The 13,743-nt window shown below is 38.5% G+C and overlaps 2 protein-coding genes across 2 annotated transcripts; both read right to left on the reverse strand.

Annotated features, from left to right (window-relative positions):
* Positions 1-472: 472 nt before the first annotated feature.
* Positions 473-10,292, reverse strand: LOC102217706 (NACHT, LRR and PYD domains-containing protein 12-like). The gene is made up of 8 exons (XM_023348380.1): positions 10,247-10,292; positions 7,782-8,512; positions 5,106-6,939; positions 3,938-4,111; positions 3,158-3,331; positions 2,847-3,020; positions 2,704-2,750; positions 473-1,585 (listed from the first exon to the last, which is right to left on the reverse strand). Exons 2-8 carry the CDS (start codon positions 8,389-8,391, stop codon positions 996-998), a joined length of 3,603 nt encoding a protein of 1,200 aa, XP_023204148.1. The 5' UTR covers positions 8,392-8,512; positions 10,247-10,292; the 3' UTR covers positions 473-995.
* Positions 10,293-11,535: 1,243 nt separating this feature from the next.
* Positions 11,536-13,703, reverse strand: LOC111611655 (cephalotoxin-like protein). Its single transcript, XM_023349203.1, has 3 exons — positions 13,653-13,703; positions 11,695-13,259; positions 11,536-11,607 (listed from the first exon to the last, which is right to left on the reverse strand). Exons 2-3 carry the CDS (start codon positions 13,255-13,257, stop codon positions 11,536-11,538), a joined length of 1,635 nt encoding a protein of 544 aa, XP_023204971.1. The 5' UTR covers positions 13,258-13,259; positions 13,653-13,703.
* Positions 13,704-13,743: the final 40 nt, after the last annotated feature.

The following is a 13,743-nucleotide window of genomic DNA, read 5'->3' on the forward strand; positions in this document are numbered from 1 at the left end:
ATTAATTATTGATTTAACATTAGTAGTGCTGGTTATGGGACACCTGGAGGTTCAGTATTAGCTGCAGTTCTTCATCAGCCCACTACGTGGAGCTGCAACACACACAAAAAAGTTTTCTGTGGCCTTGAGGTATTAATGTTAAATACTTTTAAATAAAAAATCTTTTTATTTAAGCAAAGTCCGCTTTGCATATTGAGTTTGGTACAATACGCTAATCTTGAATGTTGCGTTTTCCTTACCTACAAGCAGAAAATCAGCATAAAAGGCAACAAAGAACTGAAAACGTCAATATGGATGTAATTTATATCAATGTTTCTGTCTTGCTTGTTTGAGATGTTTCTCTACTTTAACACACTTGATTCAGATGATTCCAGTTCATTAAAACCTGTTAGGTTTGCTGAAGAAGGGAAATGCTTAAAACACTCATTTATACAATGTGTTTCAGTTAGTGATGAAATTACTGACACAAATAGTCATTTTCAGCTTTATTTATGAATTTCTTTAACAGCAGCCACAGCTGAGACAAAGTGTTGAACATCGGAGATAAATAAGAAAAAAAAGGAAACATCAAATAAAATGAAAATGCTAAACACACAACACTGTAAAGGAATTAAAAACTCAAGAGAAAACCTAAAAACAAATCAGTACAGATCGAATCAAATAGAAGTTGGCTAAAACAAAGTCTCAGTTGGGTAAAGAGGTCAGAGAGGAAAAAAGTTAATCAGACCTTGAAACCCTGGACGGCTATTTTATTTAAATACATCAGAAATGTGTTTTTTAATCAATAATAAATTTTATTGCTCAAACTTAAACAAGATTTTTCTTCCAACCTGGAGCCAGTCAATATTTTCACCTTGTTAATCTAATTAAAACATTGACAAGAAACAGCAACACAAACTCCTGTTTATACTGTAAAAAAACCCCAAACACATGAACAAGTTTACTGTAATTTTAAATTAGTAGACATTAAACAACATATTTACTACCTAAGTAGTTTATCTCTGCTCAGCAGCAGCTTTTACAGACTTATCTACTAACGGTGAACAAATGGACACTGAAGACTTAACTGTTAACCAGTCAAATACCTTGTGTTGGTCACATCCAAATCCAGCGTAAAGCGGTTCGGTGAATGTGGTGTGGAAGGTGTGGAGGTGGATCAATGTGTCAAAGGAGACAACATAGTAAGACAGAATGCCAGCAGGATGGTCAACATAGACTGCTATTCTGTTACAAACATGGGAGGACAAACGTATTTCCTTTTTTTCTTTGCTATGGAAGACAGCAAACTGGTTGAAGAAGCATGTCAGAGTCCAGGACTTATCATTTCCTCCAAACAGAGATTCAGAATTGTTTCCTCTTCTGCTGATTCCTCTGTAGCTTACAGCTACATCAACCTGTCCTTTCCATTTCACCTCCCAGTAACAACGACTAGGCAGAGCATGTTTACACAGCACCTGGGGCCAGAAGTCAAATCTTTCTAAATGATCTGGATATTCATGGAAACTTGAAAATATCTTCCTCCTGCTTTTGGACAGTTTGAGGTTTCGGTTTATTGTGTTTGAGTCCAGCTCAAGTTCACAGGTATCTGATGGAGAAAATCAGAAACAACAGCTGTTAAATTCACAGAAACAAAGATTCAATTCTGATGGTTCGGACGATACACAGACGTTAATCTGTCTGTGTAAAAAAAAAAGTAAGTAAAAATAAATAAGTAAATAAAAATTAGATAGATAAAAATATTTTAATAAAAACTTAAATCACTAAAACAATTAAAAGGTAAATATAACAAGTAAATAAAACAAAATAGTGAATAAATAAAAATAAGCAAAAGAAAAAATAAAACAATAAAATTAATTAATAAATAAAATTGACTAAATAAAAAATTATTATTTCCAGCTAACATAAAAACATTATTCAAACAGACCAAGATCGTGATCTTATACTTTGTTTAAGTTGTAGTCTGAAGAAGGGAGATTCCGACTTCCCAGTTGGAAAAATCAACTGGAACGGCCCTCCAAGGTCCCACTGGGAAACTGGGAGGAACTCCCACTATTCCCAGTTACAACGTGTAAAGCGGACTTTGCGTTTCAATTTGGCCTCTCCTCACATAAAAGGTAAACTGTGGTATAAACATATTTATTTTGCAACATACACATTTAATAGTGCATCTAAAATTAGAGATACTTTTTTCCGATCATGTGATCAGAAATCGCGCTCGATCACTTGGTTTCAGACTCGATCCGATTCTGGCGTCATTTCCCTATCAGGGATCGAATATTGATTTTAAATCCAAATAGGAATAATAACAGTAAGTATCCGCCGTTAGTTATGTGGTGGCACCGAGTCGAGACAGCTTTGTCTCAAAACAACACCAGCGCGGCACTTTGCAGCAGTGACTGCCGTAAAGCGAATCAGAACACGGCACCAGCGTGAAGTGGGAGCGCTGTTGCCAACTTAGAGAAGGTGCCGCTGCATTTAGTTACTTTTCAGACCTTATTTTCCTTAAAAGTGACAAATGTAGCTACTTTCTCTGGTTTATTTGGGACTTTGGAGACACAACTGAAAAAGTATAGAGAGCTACCGTGGATCATGATAAATACAGTTATTCTATACCACAATAAATAATTTCATTTTATTCCTTTTAACTTTAATGCTTGTTGTATTTTAAATGTTTTGAAAGTCAGAGTGATCATAGAAACTTACATTTCCTGATGTCAGGCTGCAGCGTCTGCTCTCCACAGTGGTCCAACCTAAAACAAGAAATTCCCCATCAGCTCAGTGAATGAGGCTCATCAAAACCATGAGAACTTTCACTTTCATCAGGTTGGCTTGTTTTATCCACATACCTAAGCGTCTGTAGTCTCCAGGTTGGGTCCTCTAGTCCAGCGACTAACTGCTCCATTCCTGACTCTCCTGGATTGTTGTGACTCAGGTCAAGTTCTCTGAGGTGGGAAGGGTTGGTGTTCAGAGCTGAAGCCAAAAAATCACAACCAGCCTCCGCAATCAAACAGTTAGACATCCTGCAAGAGTACAAAGAAGCTGAACATAACAAAAGAAACAGTCCTACTGTTAAAATATCCATAAATAGGTGTTTATTTCCCCCGGGTCTTGAGTTTGACAGATGTGCTCTTCATCGTAATTACACCGCTGCACTAACCTGAGACTTTCCAGTTTACAGTTTGGACTCTGCAGGCCAACAGAGAGCAGCTTCACTCCTGAATCCTGCAGGTCACTGTTGCTCAGGTCCAGTTCTTTCAGATTGGAGGAATGAGAACTGAGAACCAGAGAAAGAGCTTCCAGGGATCGCTCTGACAATCTGCAGCCTGTTAACCTAGAAAAGAGACAGTCGAACTTAGAATTTTTCAAGAAATCACCATGGTTTGCTAATTTTACACAGTGACAGTTTTAGCAAATATATCAAAAAAGACCTTGTTTTTTAAAGTTACACACTGTAAATTTCAACTTTCAAAGACAAAGCCGAAATTTGTCAGTAAAAATAAGAACAATAACTTTGGATATCCACTAGTTTGTTCCAGTTTATCTCACCCAGCATTGTCCCTCAGTACTTTGTGACTTAAAACACAGTGGATATGAAACTTTGTAAATTGGCCTTTCACAATAAATTCTTGCTCCAAGTGAAGCAATTACAAAAACTCATGAAAGTTACATTTATTCAAATGTTCCTGCCTATTTACATCCTGATTGCTGTATTACATGCACATTTTAAATAAACCCCAAAATGTAATTTTCTTAGATTCACTGTGCAATAATTGCAATAATCTTGTATGATTTTGTATTTATGCCTGTTATTCTTGATATTAAAATATGTTTGATGAGCTGAAACAATTTTGTGGGACAAAAACATTAAAAGAAGAAACCTTTAAGAGAGAGAAATATTTGAAACACTTCCACATCATAATTAAACCGCTACAATAACCTGAGACTTTCCAGTTTACAGTTTGGACTCTGCAGGCCAACAGAGAGCAGCTTCACTCCTGAATCCTGCAGGTCACTGTTGCTCAGGTCCAGTTCTTTCAGATTGGAGGAATGAGAACTGAGAACCAGAGAAAGAGCTTCCAGGGATCGCTCTGACAATCTGCAGCCTGTTAACCTAGAAAAGAAAACAGTTTAGGTTACAATTTTCCATGAACTTAGCCAGGTTTACTAGATGTTTTTCCCTTTAAAATAAAGTTAATTTGTCAGCAAAAATGAGAATAATAATAGTATCTACAATATGGCTGCAACTAGCAATTACTTTAGTTGTCGATTAATCTATTATTCTGGTAAGTAATCGGATAAAATATTGGCACATTCTGCAGATTTTTTATTTAAGTCTTTTTCATATAATATTAGAAATACATAAAAGATAAACAAAAAAAATATTCATTTTTAATGGGAAAATAAACATTATTGTCTAATATGCGATAACAGCATTTTTGACCTCTAGTGAATGATTGATTTCTTGCAGCAACGGATGAATCTGCAGCTTAAAAAATGCCTCTAACATCAACATGTGAAAGCTCAGCTCTTCCTGCTTGACTCAACATCAGTACAGCTCATTTGTCGACTATTTTTTGATTAACAGTTTTGTACCAAAATGTGCTTAATAAAAGATTTATTTAGCACATTCGAATCAGTTGAAGCTAAATCTATTTCACTTGAGGAGCTTTGGGTAGAATATTTACAGACAAAGAACAACTTTCTTAATCTTAAATCCAAAATATATATTTTTTTGTACAGTTTTGGTTTAATTACTAATCTGAGTATTTTGTTCTCTCAGTAAATGAACATTTCTAGAGTCTGTATACTCCAGTTAACAATTCATGGTATACTAAATTAGTTGACAATTATTTCAATAATCAATTCATCACGATTGATCTGATTAATTGTTTCAGCCTTAATCGAACTGCATAACCTTTGGAAAATCCTCCTGTTTGTTCCAATGTATTCCAGTACAACCCAGTATTGTCCCACAGTACCATGAGACTTGAAAACACACTTAATGTAGAACTTTGGAAATTGGCCTTTCACAACCAATTCCTGCTACAAATATGTCAATTAGAAAAACTCATCAGTTTTTTTTAAGTACTCCTCTTTGTACTCACAGAGCTTTTCTGGAGGCTTCCAGGACAGGCATGAGCTGCAGCAGAACCTCCTCTGACAAAGAGTATTTCTTCAGGTCAAACTCATCTAGATGTTTTTCTGATGACATTAAGATTAAGATCAGAATTGACCACTGATCAGGTGATAGTTTATCCATGGAAAGACGTTGGGATCTCAGGCAGTTTCGGATCTCCTCCACAACAGAGTCATCCCTCAGCTCATTCAGACAGAGAAACATTACTATGATCCTTTCTGGTGATGTACTCTCACTGATTTTTTTCTTCATGTACTTAATTATGTTCTGGTTGGACCATGAGGTACTTCTTGTTGGTTCCAGCAGGTCCTGTAGGAGAAACTGATTTGTATGTAGAGAAAGACCCATGATGAACTGTAGGAACAACAAAAGCCTTCCATTTGGAGTTTTCAAGGTTCTCTTCAATGCTGTTTTATGAAGTTTTGTTGTTGAGGTTCTTGTGAAACAGGGGAGACAGTTCTCAACTGTCATCCATGAATCAAGCATCACATTTTTGTTGTTGGAGACCAGGGAAGTGATCACATGAACAGCGGCAAGAAACTTCTGAATGCTGGACTGAGTGAAACAAAAAATCGTCTTCTGGTAATTGTCTGACGTCTTTCCAGAAAATGTCTTGAAGATCTCTTTGAACCCTTCAGAGCGCTCTGATGTCATTATAAGGCCACAGCTTCTTAAGTCCTCCTCAGTAGACATAGTGTTATCTCTGAGGAGCTGCTTAAAGGCCAGTTTGGCCAGAGACTTGATGCACATGATGCACTTTCCAGTATCATACTTTTCCTTCATGTGGTTGATCTGAACCACCAGGAACTCTATGAACATCTCCGTCAGGTTGCTGGGAAGAGCTCCTCTCTCTCTTGTTTCACACAGGTTCTCCAGAACTACAGCAGTGATCCAGCAGAAAAGTGGCATGCGACACATGAAATGAATGATTTTTAAGGTCTTGGTGTAGGAGATGATTTCGCTGGCCCGTGGCTCATCTCTGAATCTCTTCCTAAAGTACTCCTCTCTCTGCAGGTCATTGAACCCTCTGAGCTCCGTCACCATGTCAACACACTCAGGAGGGATCTGACTGGCTGTTTCAGATTGTGTGGTTATCCAGAGGTAAGCAGCAGGAAGCAATTTCTTCAAGATGAGCTTAGTCAGAAGCACTTCTACTCTACTTGACTTTCTTACGTTCGATTTATTTGTCCCGCTGATAAAATCAAACTCCAAGGGGAGATTCTGATCCAGACCATCAATGATAAACAGAAGTTTGAATTCACTGCTGTCACAGCTGGTTTCTCTCACATTTTGTAAATCTGTGAAGATTGCGGTAAGAGTCTCCTCCGTAACGCCACTGGACGGCATTCCCGGAACAACTTTGTGAATTAGCTCTGCCAGAGTAAACCTCTCTCCTCTCCATAAACACAGCCGACGAGCATCAAAAGGGAAAACTAGATGAAATTCTTGATTAAATCTTTTTTCAGCCCAATCCAACATAAACTCTTGCACTAGGAAGGATTTGCCAATGCCAGCACACCCTTTGGTCACCACTGTTCTGCTGGATTTGCCTCTTCTGGACAGATGTTGAAACATATTGCTGACATTCACTGATTTAGATGTTTCTGTTTCTGAGCCTGTGACCTCATGCTGACCCCGTTCATCGGTGATAAACAGCTCTGGATGCATGTAGCATAGAGTCTCCTCGTCGTGCTTCTCCAACCAATCATCTTTCACAGATATGAACATGTTCTGGAGGTTGGACTGCAGCACAGCTGGGCTTGATGTGGTTTGTGGACAAGGCAGTGCTGACATCTTCACACCTGTCAAACACAAACAAATCCTGAGAAATCTGGACGACTGCCACCATAAATACTTATAGACACATGAAACATCATCCAGGACACTGGTCGTGTCAGTCAGAAAATGTTGTAAATTTACAGGCTTTACGTTTTTTTCTAAAACGTTAGGATAACCTCCAGACTTGCATCTCAATCAGTAGTTCCTGATTCTGAAGGAACTTCTTCTGTTATGTATTTCACAAACCAACAATGGACATTAGGTAAAATTGTAGAGACTGTAGCTCATTGAGTTTTGTACAAGCTAGAAACAGGAGATGGAAGACTGGTCGACACCGGATTAAACCGGCTGATATTCGTATCAACCAGTTTGAATTGAATATGGATACTCTTGTCATCCTGACTACTCAAATCACTTTAACTCGACCAACATTCACTTAATCAAACTCAAAAATATGCACATCAGAAGGGAATTTGGGGATAAGTGTTGGTGTGTCCAGGGCCACACAAAAGTGTGACAGCAGGAAACTGTAATCAAACCCATAAGTTTTGGATGGGAAGATGACTAATCTTCCCCAGTGAGCCATAGGTGACCCTAAAACAGTGTCCATTGTTGGTATGTGAGATAGATGCAGTCCCTAAAAATCGAGAAATGCTGATTGAGCTGTCAGCCTGGAAATTATCCTAAGGTTGTAATATAAACTTTTAAATGTAAAGCCTGTAAATTTACATGGTTTTCTGACTAAAGCACTTTTTCTCAATGATTGTTTATATGCAAATGAGAAGGCAAATGCAAGTGCCTTGTCCAAGGTACACCAATTATAAAGGACCTTGTTTTTAGTTCAAACTCTTTTAGAGAAGATTACCTTCAGGTTGCTTTGCGATTGATAGAACGTCTGATGGAAAAAGAAATGTATCTGCTTCATTCTCTTCATCATTGCTGACCTCCACAGAGACAGGAGAGAACAGATTGTTTGGTGATGAGTTCATTAGTCCTTCAGCTGCTCCAGATTTGGCAGGAACTGCCTCATCAGACGGCTGTGGTGAAGGTGGATAAGGAGAGTAGAGCGGCTCTTCCTCAGTTGACTCAGTGGGTTGATTTCCTGCTCCGTTGGATGCCAGCGTGTTCTTGGGCAGGACTTCAACCCCCTCATTGCCAAAAATGACCTCATGACTGCAGGTTTCTGCTGGAGAAACCTCCCCTGAAGCCTTGGATGCAGCATTTGACAACTTCTCTGCCAGATCATTCCTATTCATCCTCCGTAAAACCATCCTGGCCACTTCCACACACTGACGGCTGTAGGTTTGCACCATCAGGTCCACGGTATCCTCACGATCTGAACTCTCCAGCTGGTATTTTGGGATGGATGGGATGGTTTTCAGGAACTCTGCCTGCTGCAGGTACCACTTAAACTTCTTAAATTCTCTGTCGCCCAAGTCCTCCAAAGATTCTAGCAGCTCTATTGCTCCTGCCATCGTTTCTCACAGTTGGACCATGTTGAGCCTTTGTTCTCAGAGGACAGTCAAAGGTCCAACTCCACTGCATTCCTGCCTGTGGAGTCAAGGCATGGATGGAGGACAGCGTTGAAACAAGAGCCTAGAAACAGAACCATGTCAGAAATTCAGTTATGATGTTTTTATATGCAAAACCAAATACTTTTTATCAGACATTATCATCTATATTGTTTTCATCTCATTAGAAATTATGTATCAAAAATGCGTCTATCTCTAGAAAATAAATTTAAATAATTTGACCACAGGGACATTTTAAGCTATGGTGTGTCCTCTAATTAGCATTACAGGTGTCTTCACGCTTGTAGTCAGCTTGCCTATTTAAAATTTTTGTCTTTTGGACATTGTTTGAGTTTCTAAAGTCAAGTATTTTCGACACTTCAAACTCAGAAATTTCCGAGTTTTTTTCTAGAAAATTTCTAAAATTGTTTGACGGAAATGTATTCTTTTTTTTTCTATCTACAACAACCATAATACGCCGTTGTACTTCATCCGTCATTGTTACTTGAACATTTGGATACGGTGGGCAGTAAACAACACACCAGACTCATGTTTCAAAGGATTTCTGGGCTGCATGTGGATCGTTGCATCACTGTGACGTAATCGGCCTTCAAAGGACGAGACCCTTGAATTTGGACACATCAGCTGAAAACAATAGATCTAAAACCAGAGTTCTTGTGACACATTGACTGAAACTTCAGGTATTTTAGTATAATACATATGAATTTGCTAATGTGCTTCATGGAGCAATGTCCAGTGTATGAAGGTGCTCAGCCACATTTAGCTCTCTGCATAGTTTTAACCTCTTCCATCGTTATGAAAATCATTGTTAGGAACTCCAGACACACTTCAGCTGATTCAGAAATACGACATCCAATGAAATCATATCTGATCTATGAAGAACAATCACTCCATCTTTGTTGTATTTGGAAATGAGGAACTTTGTAAATGTTAGAAGAAAATTGTGAAATTATGTTTGCCCACTTATTGAAACAAAGTAAAAATCTATGAATTTAGGTTTTAAATCTGACATTCAGCCTGGAGGAAATATCATGTATGCCTCTCACTCCAGGAAAAGTAAAGTTTTGATAACAATGTTCAGTAATTAAAAGAGCCTGTTCTTTTTCATTTTACCCTTGCCAGTAGAGGGCAGTGTAAACTGTGCCTTAGTCAGGAGTGGAAGAGAATATGGGAGAGAAATATGACTATAACATCAGTAAATAAACACAAATGAATTCATGTAGCACTGCTGAACTGTCCTCAGCTAGGAGGGGGTAATGTTGGAATGACCAGAATAAATCTATTTGGACTATATTAATAAATTCTTTTACAAATTTAATTTTCACTAAAGTAAATTATTTTGTGGCTCAGTTTTCAGATTCATTATAAGATCTATAACAGCCATAAGTCACTCAGACATTTAATAGTAGGGCATAGAAATGTAGAGTGATCATCTGAAAGACTTAGTTTTAAGTTTTTATCCTGTAAATTGTTCTGCAGCAAAGGAAATAGTTGACTGAAGGTTTTATCGTCTGCGTTTCAAACTGCTCACACACTTAAGTCATTTTCAAATCATAATTTCTCTGCCTGTCTCTTCACCTGCATCAGGTGAATATATTGCATAAGAGATGAGAGGAAATCGATTGCTCTCCTCAGATAACAGAATAAGTAATCTATCATTCAGCGTAATTTCCTGTTTTCATCACATTTAACACATTTAACATGTTACACAAGATTTTCTTCTAACTTGCAAAGCAGAAATTATTTATATTTCACGACTCCAGTTTCAGTAGAAATAGCAAAGTGATCAAAATCGTACCTGCTTGCCGTTGTAGGAACACTCAGCAAAATTTTATTTCTTTCAGGAAGCTGAAAATCATTTTTTGTATACATAGCCACATCCTGTCTCTGCAACAGGAAACAGACATGATTGCTTCAGAGTGACAATAATCATTATGTAACGCAGGAAGCTACCAACCTGCATGAAGAGAGAATTTGAACAAAATGCTGATAAATTGTTTAATTACATTAAACTAAATCATTAAATATTTTGGTTATTTTTATTTCTCTCTAGGCTTGATTATGGACCATTGAAAAAACTCTGATGTTAAATAGCATAATGTCAGCTCAGCTTTTTTTCATCCAAACGTTTGTATATGTTTTTATTCTGCCTTCTTGTTCTCTAACCACCATCAAGATTTGTGACAAAATTCAGAAATGAGACGCCAAAGCTTTCTGGATTCTCCATCAATAATAGGATGCCTTTATTTAAAATAAATCCATATATTGTTTACATTAAAGAAATTAAATCTTTTCTCCGCAGAGCCCCAATACATTCATGCATATTTAAATAAAAATACAACTACTGAATACATGCAAACTTATATTCAGGTGATTTTACATTATGAGAAAAACCATTGCAAGATACATTCACAAGAAATTTTGTCATGGCAAAAACAAATTATACAATGAAAGTGAAATCTGTGTTTTTGTTTCCTAAAAGCTGTGGGGGGCGCTGCACCAAGAACCACTGAAGGAAACGATATGAAAACCTCTGAAGAAGAAACTGAGAGCAACTTCTTTCACGGAATGGAAAGAAAAATGGAGCAGCGTCAGATTTGAACGGCTGTCGGATTTCTCTTTGTCTTTGGTAAAACACCATGAACCATTTCTCCCGCTAGCGCTAGACTCCACGTTTGTTTTGTTTGTAGTTACCCAGAATGCCCTGTGCTGTAGTCCACTTCCTGCTTTTGGAGCGGTCTCTGGTCTGCTTGCCGTTCACTTATGCATTTAAACCTCACCAGAGGACGAAACGAGAACAAAGTTTGTTGGCGGACCAACATTCGTTTTTTGATCCACATCAGAGTTCGACTGTGTATTCACATCTCCCCAAACCAAACAGACTTTCTAGGCAAAAATTACTAGAGTTGGATTCAAGTGGACTAAACATCTGGTGTAAATGTACCAGAATAAAACCAAACACAGCAGGAGTGTGAGATAAAGGAAGTAGAGTTTCCATAGAATCAGTTAAGCCTTGACGCTAATGGATAACTATTCATATGTTCCCAGTGATTGTCTCTAACTGTAATACATTGGCTGAGGCTTATTTCATGGATTTCTACAATCCTTTGAGCCCTGGTGTTCGCCGCTTCTCTTTAACTCCAAGCAGGGACCACTGAGCTGACGACACAAAGAACGGTTACGACATTTCAGAACCGCCGTCAGCACCAAAACAAACAAAAGAATCAAAACAGAAATAATAGTTACGATAATGATGACCTGCTGTTTGGACTCTACAGGGCTGTTTGGGACTGGTGTCAGTGTGGGGTCAGGCTCTGTTATGATCATTTGCTTTTCACATGTGTCTCCATAGTAACTGTCAGGACACTCGCAAAACCACTCATTGGACCGTAGCAGCCTCTTGCATATCCCATTATTCTTACATTGATTGGTAACACAGACAGGTGAGAGTCTGGAGTAATGAACAGAAATCCAACTGTCATAGCCACTCCAGGAACATTTCACTCGATGAAAAGGTGTTGGCACCTCTATAAATTGGTTTCCATAGGCAACTTGTGTAACTTTGGTATATTTTGTCAGAGGAATAGTAATTTCCTCATCATGATCCTTTGGAAACCATTTATGACTGCATCTCTGTGCCGTCATAAAGAATTTTGAAATTGTCTTAGGTTCACACTTCATATTTTCTAAACACTCTCTGGCTGTATTCTTCACCTCTTCAACATGTGTCATGTCTGCCTTTACAGTGTAGTCTACAGCAACTACAAGATTCCCAATGTTGAAGGTAAACTCAGCATTAAGCATGATATTTTTGTTCTGACTTTTGTCAAACACCACCACCACCCAGTTGTACCAGCTGTACTTGTTGTCCAAAGCTTCTTTCACCTGAAGAGCGAGGGCGTTTTGGTCAGAACCTTGATCTTTGGTGATCTCCACCACATCTTTCTTTAAGTATTGCTTATAGTTGGTGAGGCAGAACTCCACAGCTGATAACTGGGCTTCAGAGACCTTCTTGAACATCTGCCCAGGTTCAGCTGCTTTGCTTTTGACACCAGTCAGTTTCCAGTAGAACTGGTTGAGTATCATCCCTTTCCAAAACAAGCTGCTCAAGTACAGGTTATATCTGCTGATCATATAAACGTCACATTTAAACTTCTTCTTCAGCAGACTGTTGAGGTTTTCGCTCAGAGACGTGCTGTCCACGGTCAGGTAGCGGTAAAGATTGGACACACTGGACTCAGCTCCTGAACTTTCATAGTAGCTGGTGAAAATTTTAGTTTTCTTAGATGTTTCTTCAGGACTTTGTGATTCAGTTCTATGCAGAAACTCACCAAACTTCTCAAAGGTGTTGAGGATAGTAAGTTCGTCTCTGGAATAGACGCTGGCGTAATTGAACCATTCTACATCTGTTGCCAGGTTGGAGATCTTAATGGACAGAGAGTCCAGTTTCTGGTTTACCTCAACAAAACCTTTCTTTACCTCACTCAGCACCGGATCATCCTGAGGGATAAAGGCCAGGACCATATTGACGACAGAGAAGACCACAGCTCCAACTCCTGGTGCGAAACTAGCAAAGCTGGAGATGCCTTTCATTACATCTGACAGCTTCTTGGAGTCCATACTTCCCATGACATCTTTGAAGAGAGTCAGAGACTCCTTTGCAACATTTAGGGTCTTCTCTGTTTTCTCTCTACTCTCATAAGGTATGCCAATGGCTGAGGTTGAAGGATCTGACCGCACAGAGAAAGTCGCCCAGTGAAGAAGAATCATTGAAGCCAACAGCATCGAAGCTGACCTCTTTGGAGCCATAGCTGAAACACATAAGACACAACAAGGAATCAGTACCATTGTATACAAACCCATCAGTATCGCTTAACCTTGGGACAATATGAAGAACTCAGTGAGCTAAACTCTCATTGAACAAATTATTCAGCCTCAGATATCAATCAAAACGGTCAATTTTTTTATTGTCCTACAACCTACAGTGTTGTTTCCATTAATGATGACAATAATAAACTTGTTTAATTAGTGGACTAACACTAATTAGTCCACTAATCCACTAGACTGAAACAATTCTGATGAAATTATGACTTAAAACTAAAATTGTTAGAATAATTTCAGATAATTCAGTTAGCCTAATGCAGCATGTCTGTGTTAGTTTTAGACTAAAAGACCAGGTTTCAAAAAGCTTACTGTCAGCCGACCTGCAGAGAGAGCAGAGCTGGGATTTGGTCCAGTGAGGTTTTCCAGAGGTGATTTGGTCAGCAGCTCCTTTGAGTTGTGCAGCCTGAGGTT

Source organism: Xiphophorus maculatus, chromosome 16, assembly GCF_002775205.1.
Source record: "Xiphophorus maculatus strain JP 163 A chromosome 16, X_maculatus-5.0-male, whole genome shotgun sequence".
NCBI lineage: Eukaryota > Metazoa > Chordata > Actinopteri > Cyprinodontiformes > Poeciliidae > Xiphophorus > Xiphophorus maculatus.

Bases quoted from the DNA above. Each gene is read 5' to 3' on its own strand.
- LOC102217706 (XM_023348380.1), bottom strand. From the start codon at position 8,391: ATGGCAGGAGCAATAGAGCTGCTAGAATCTTTGGAGGACTTGGGCGAC. The intron at 3,021-3,157 runs GTTAGTGCAGCG...GTACTCTTGCAG, and splicing joins TGTAAACTGGAAAGTCTCAG to GATGTCTAACTGTTTGATTG. The intron at 2,751-2,846 runs GTATGTGGATAA...TTCTTGTTTTAG, and splicing joins TGGAGACTACAGACGCTTAG to GTTGGACCACTGTGGAGAGC.
- LOC111611655 (XM_023349203.1), bottom strand. From the start codon at position 13,257: ATGGCTCCAAAGAGGTCAGCTTCGATGCTGTTGGCTTCAATGATTCTT. The intron at 11,608-11,694 runs GTAACTATTATT...TTGTGTCGTCAG, and splicing joins AACAGCAGGTCATCATTATC to CTCAGTGGTCCCTGCTTGGA.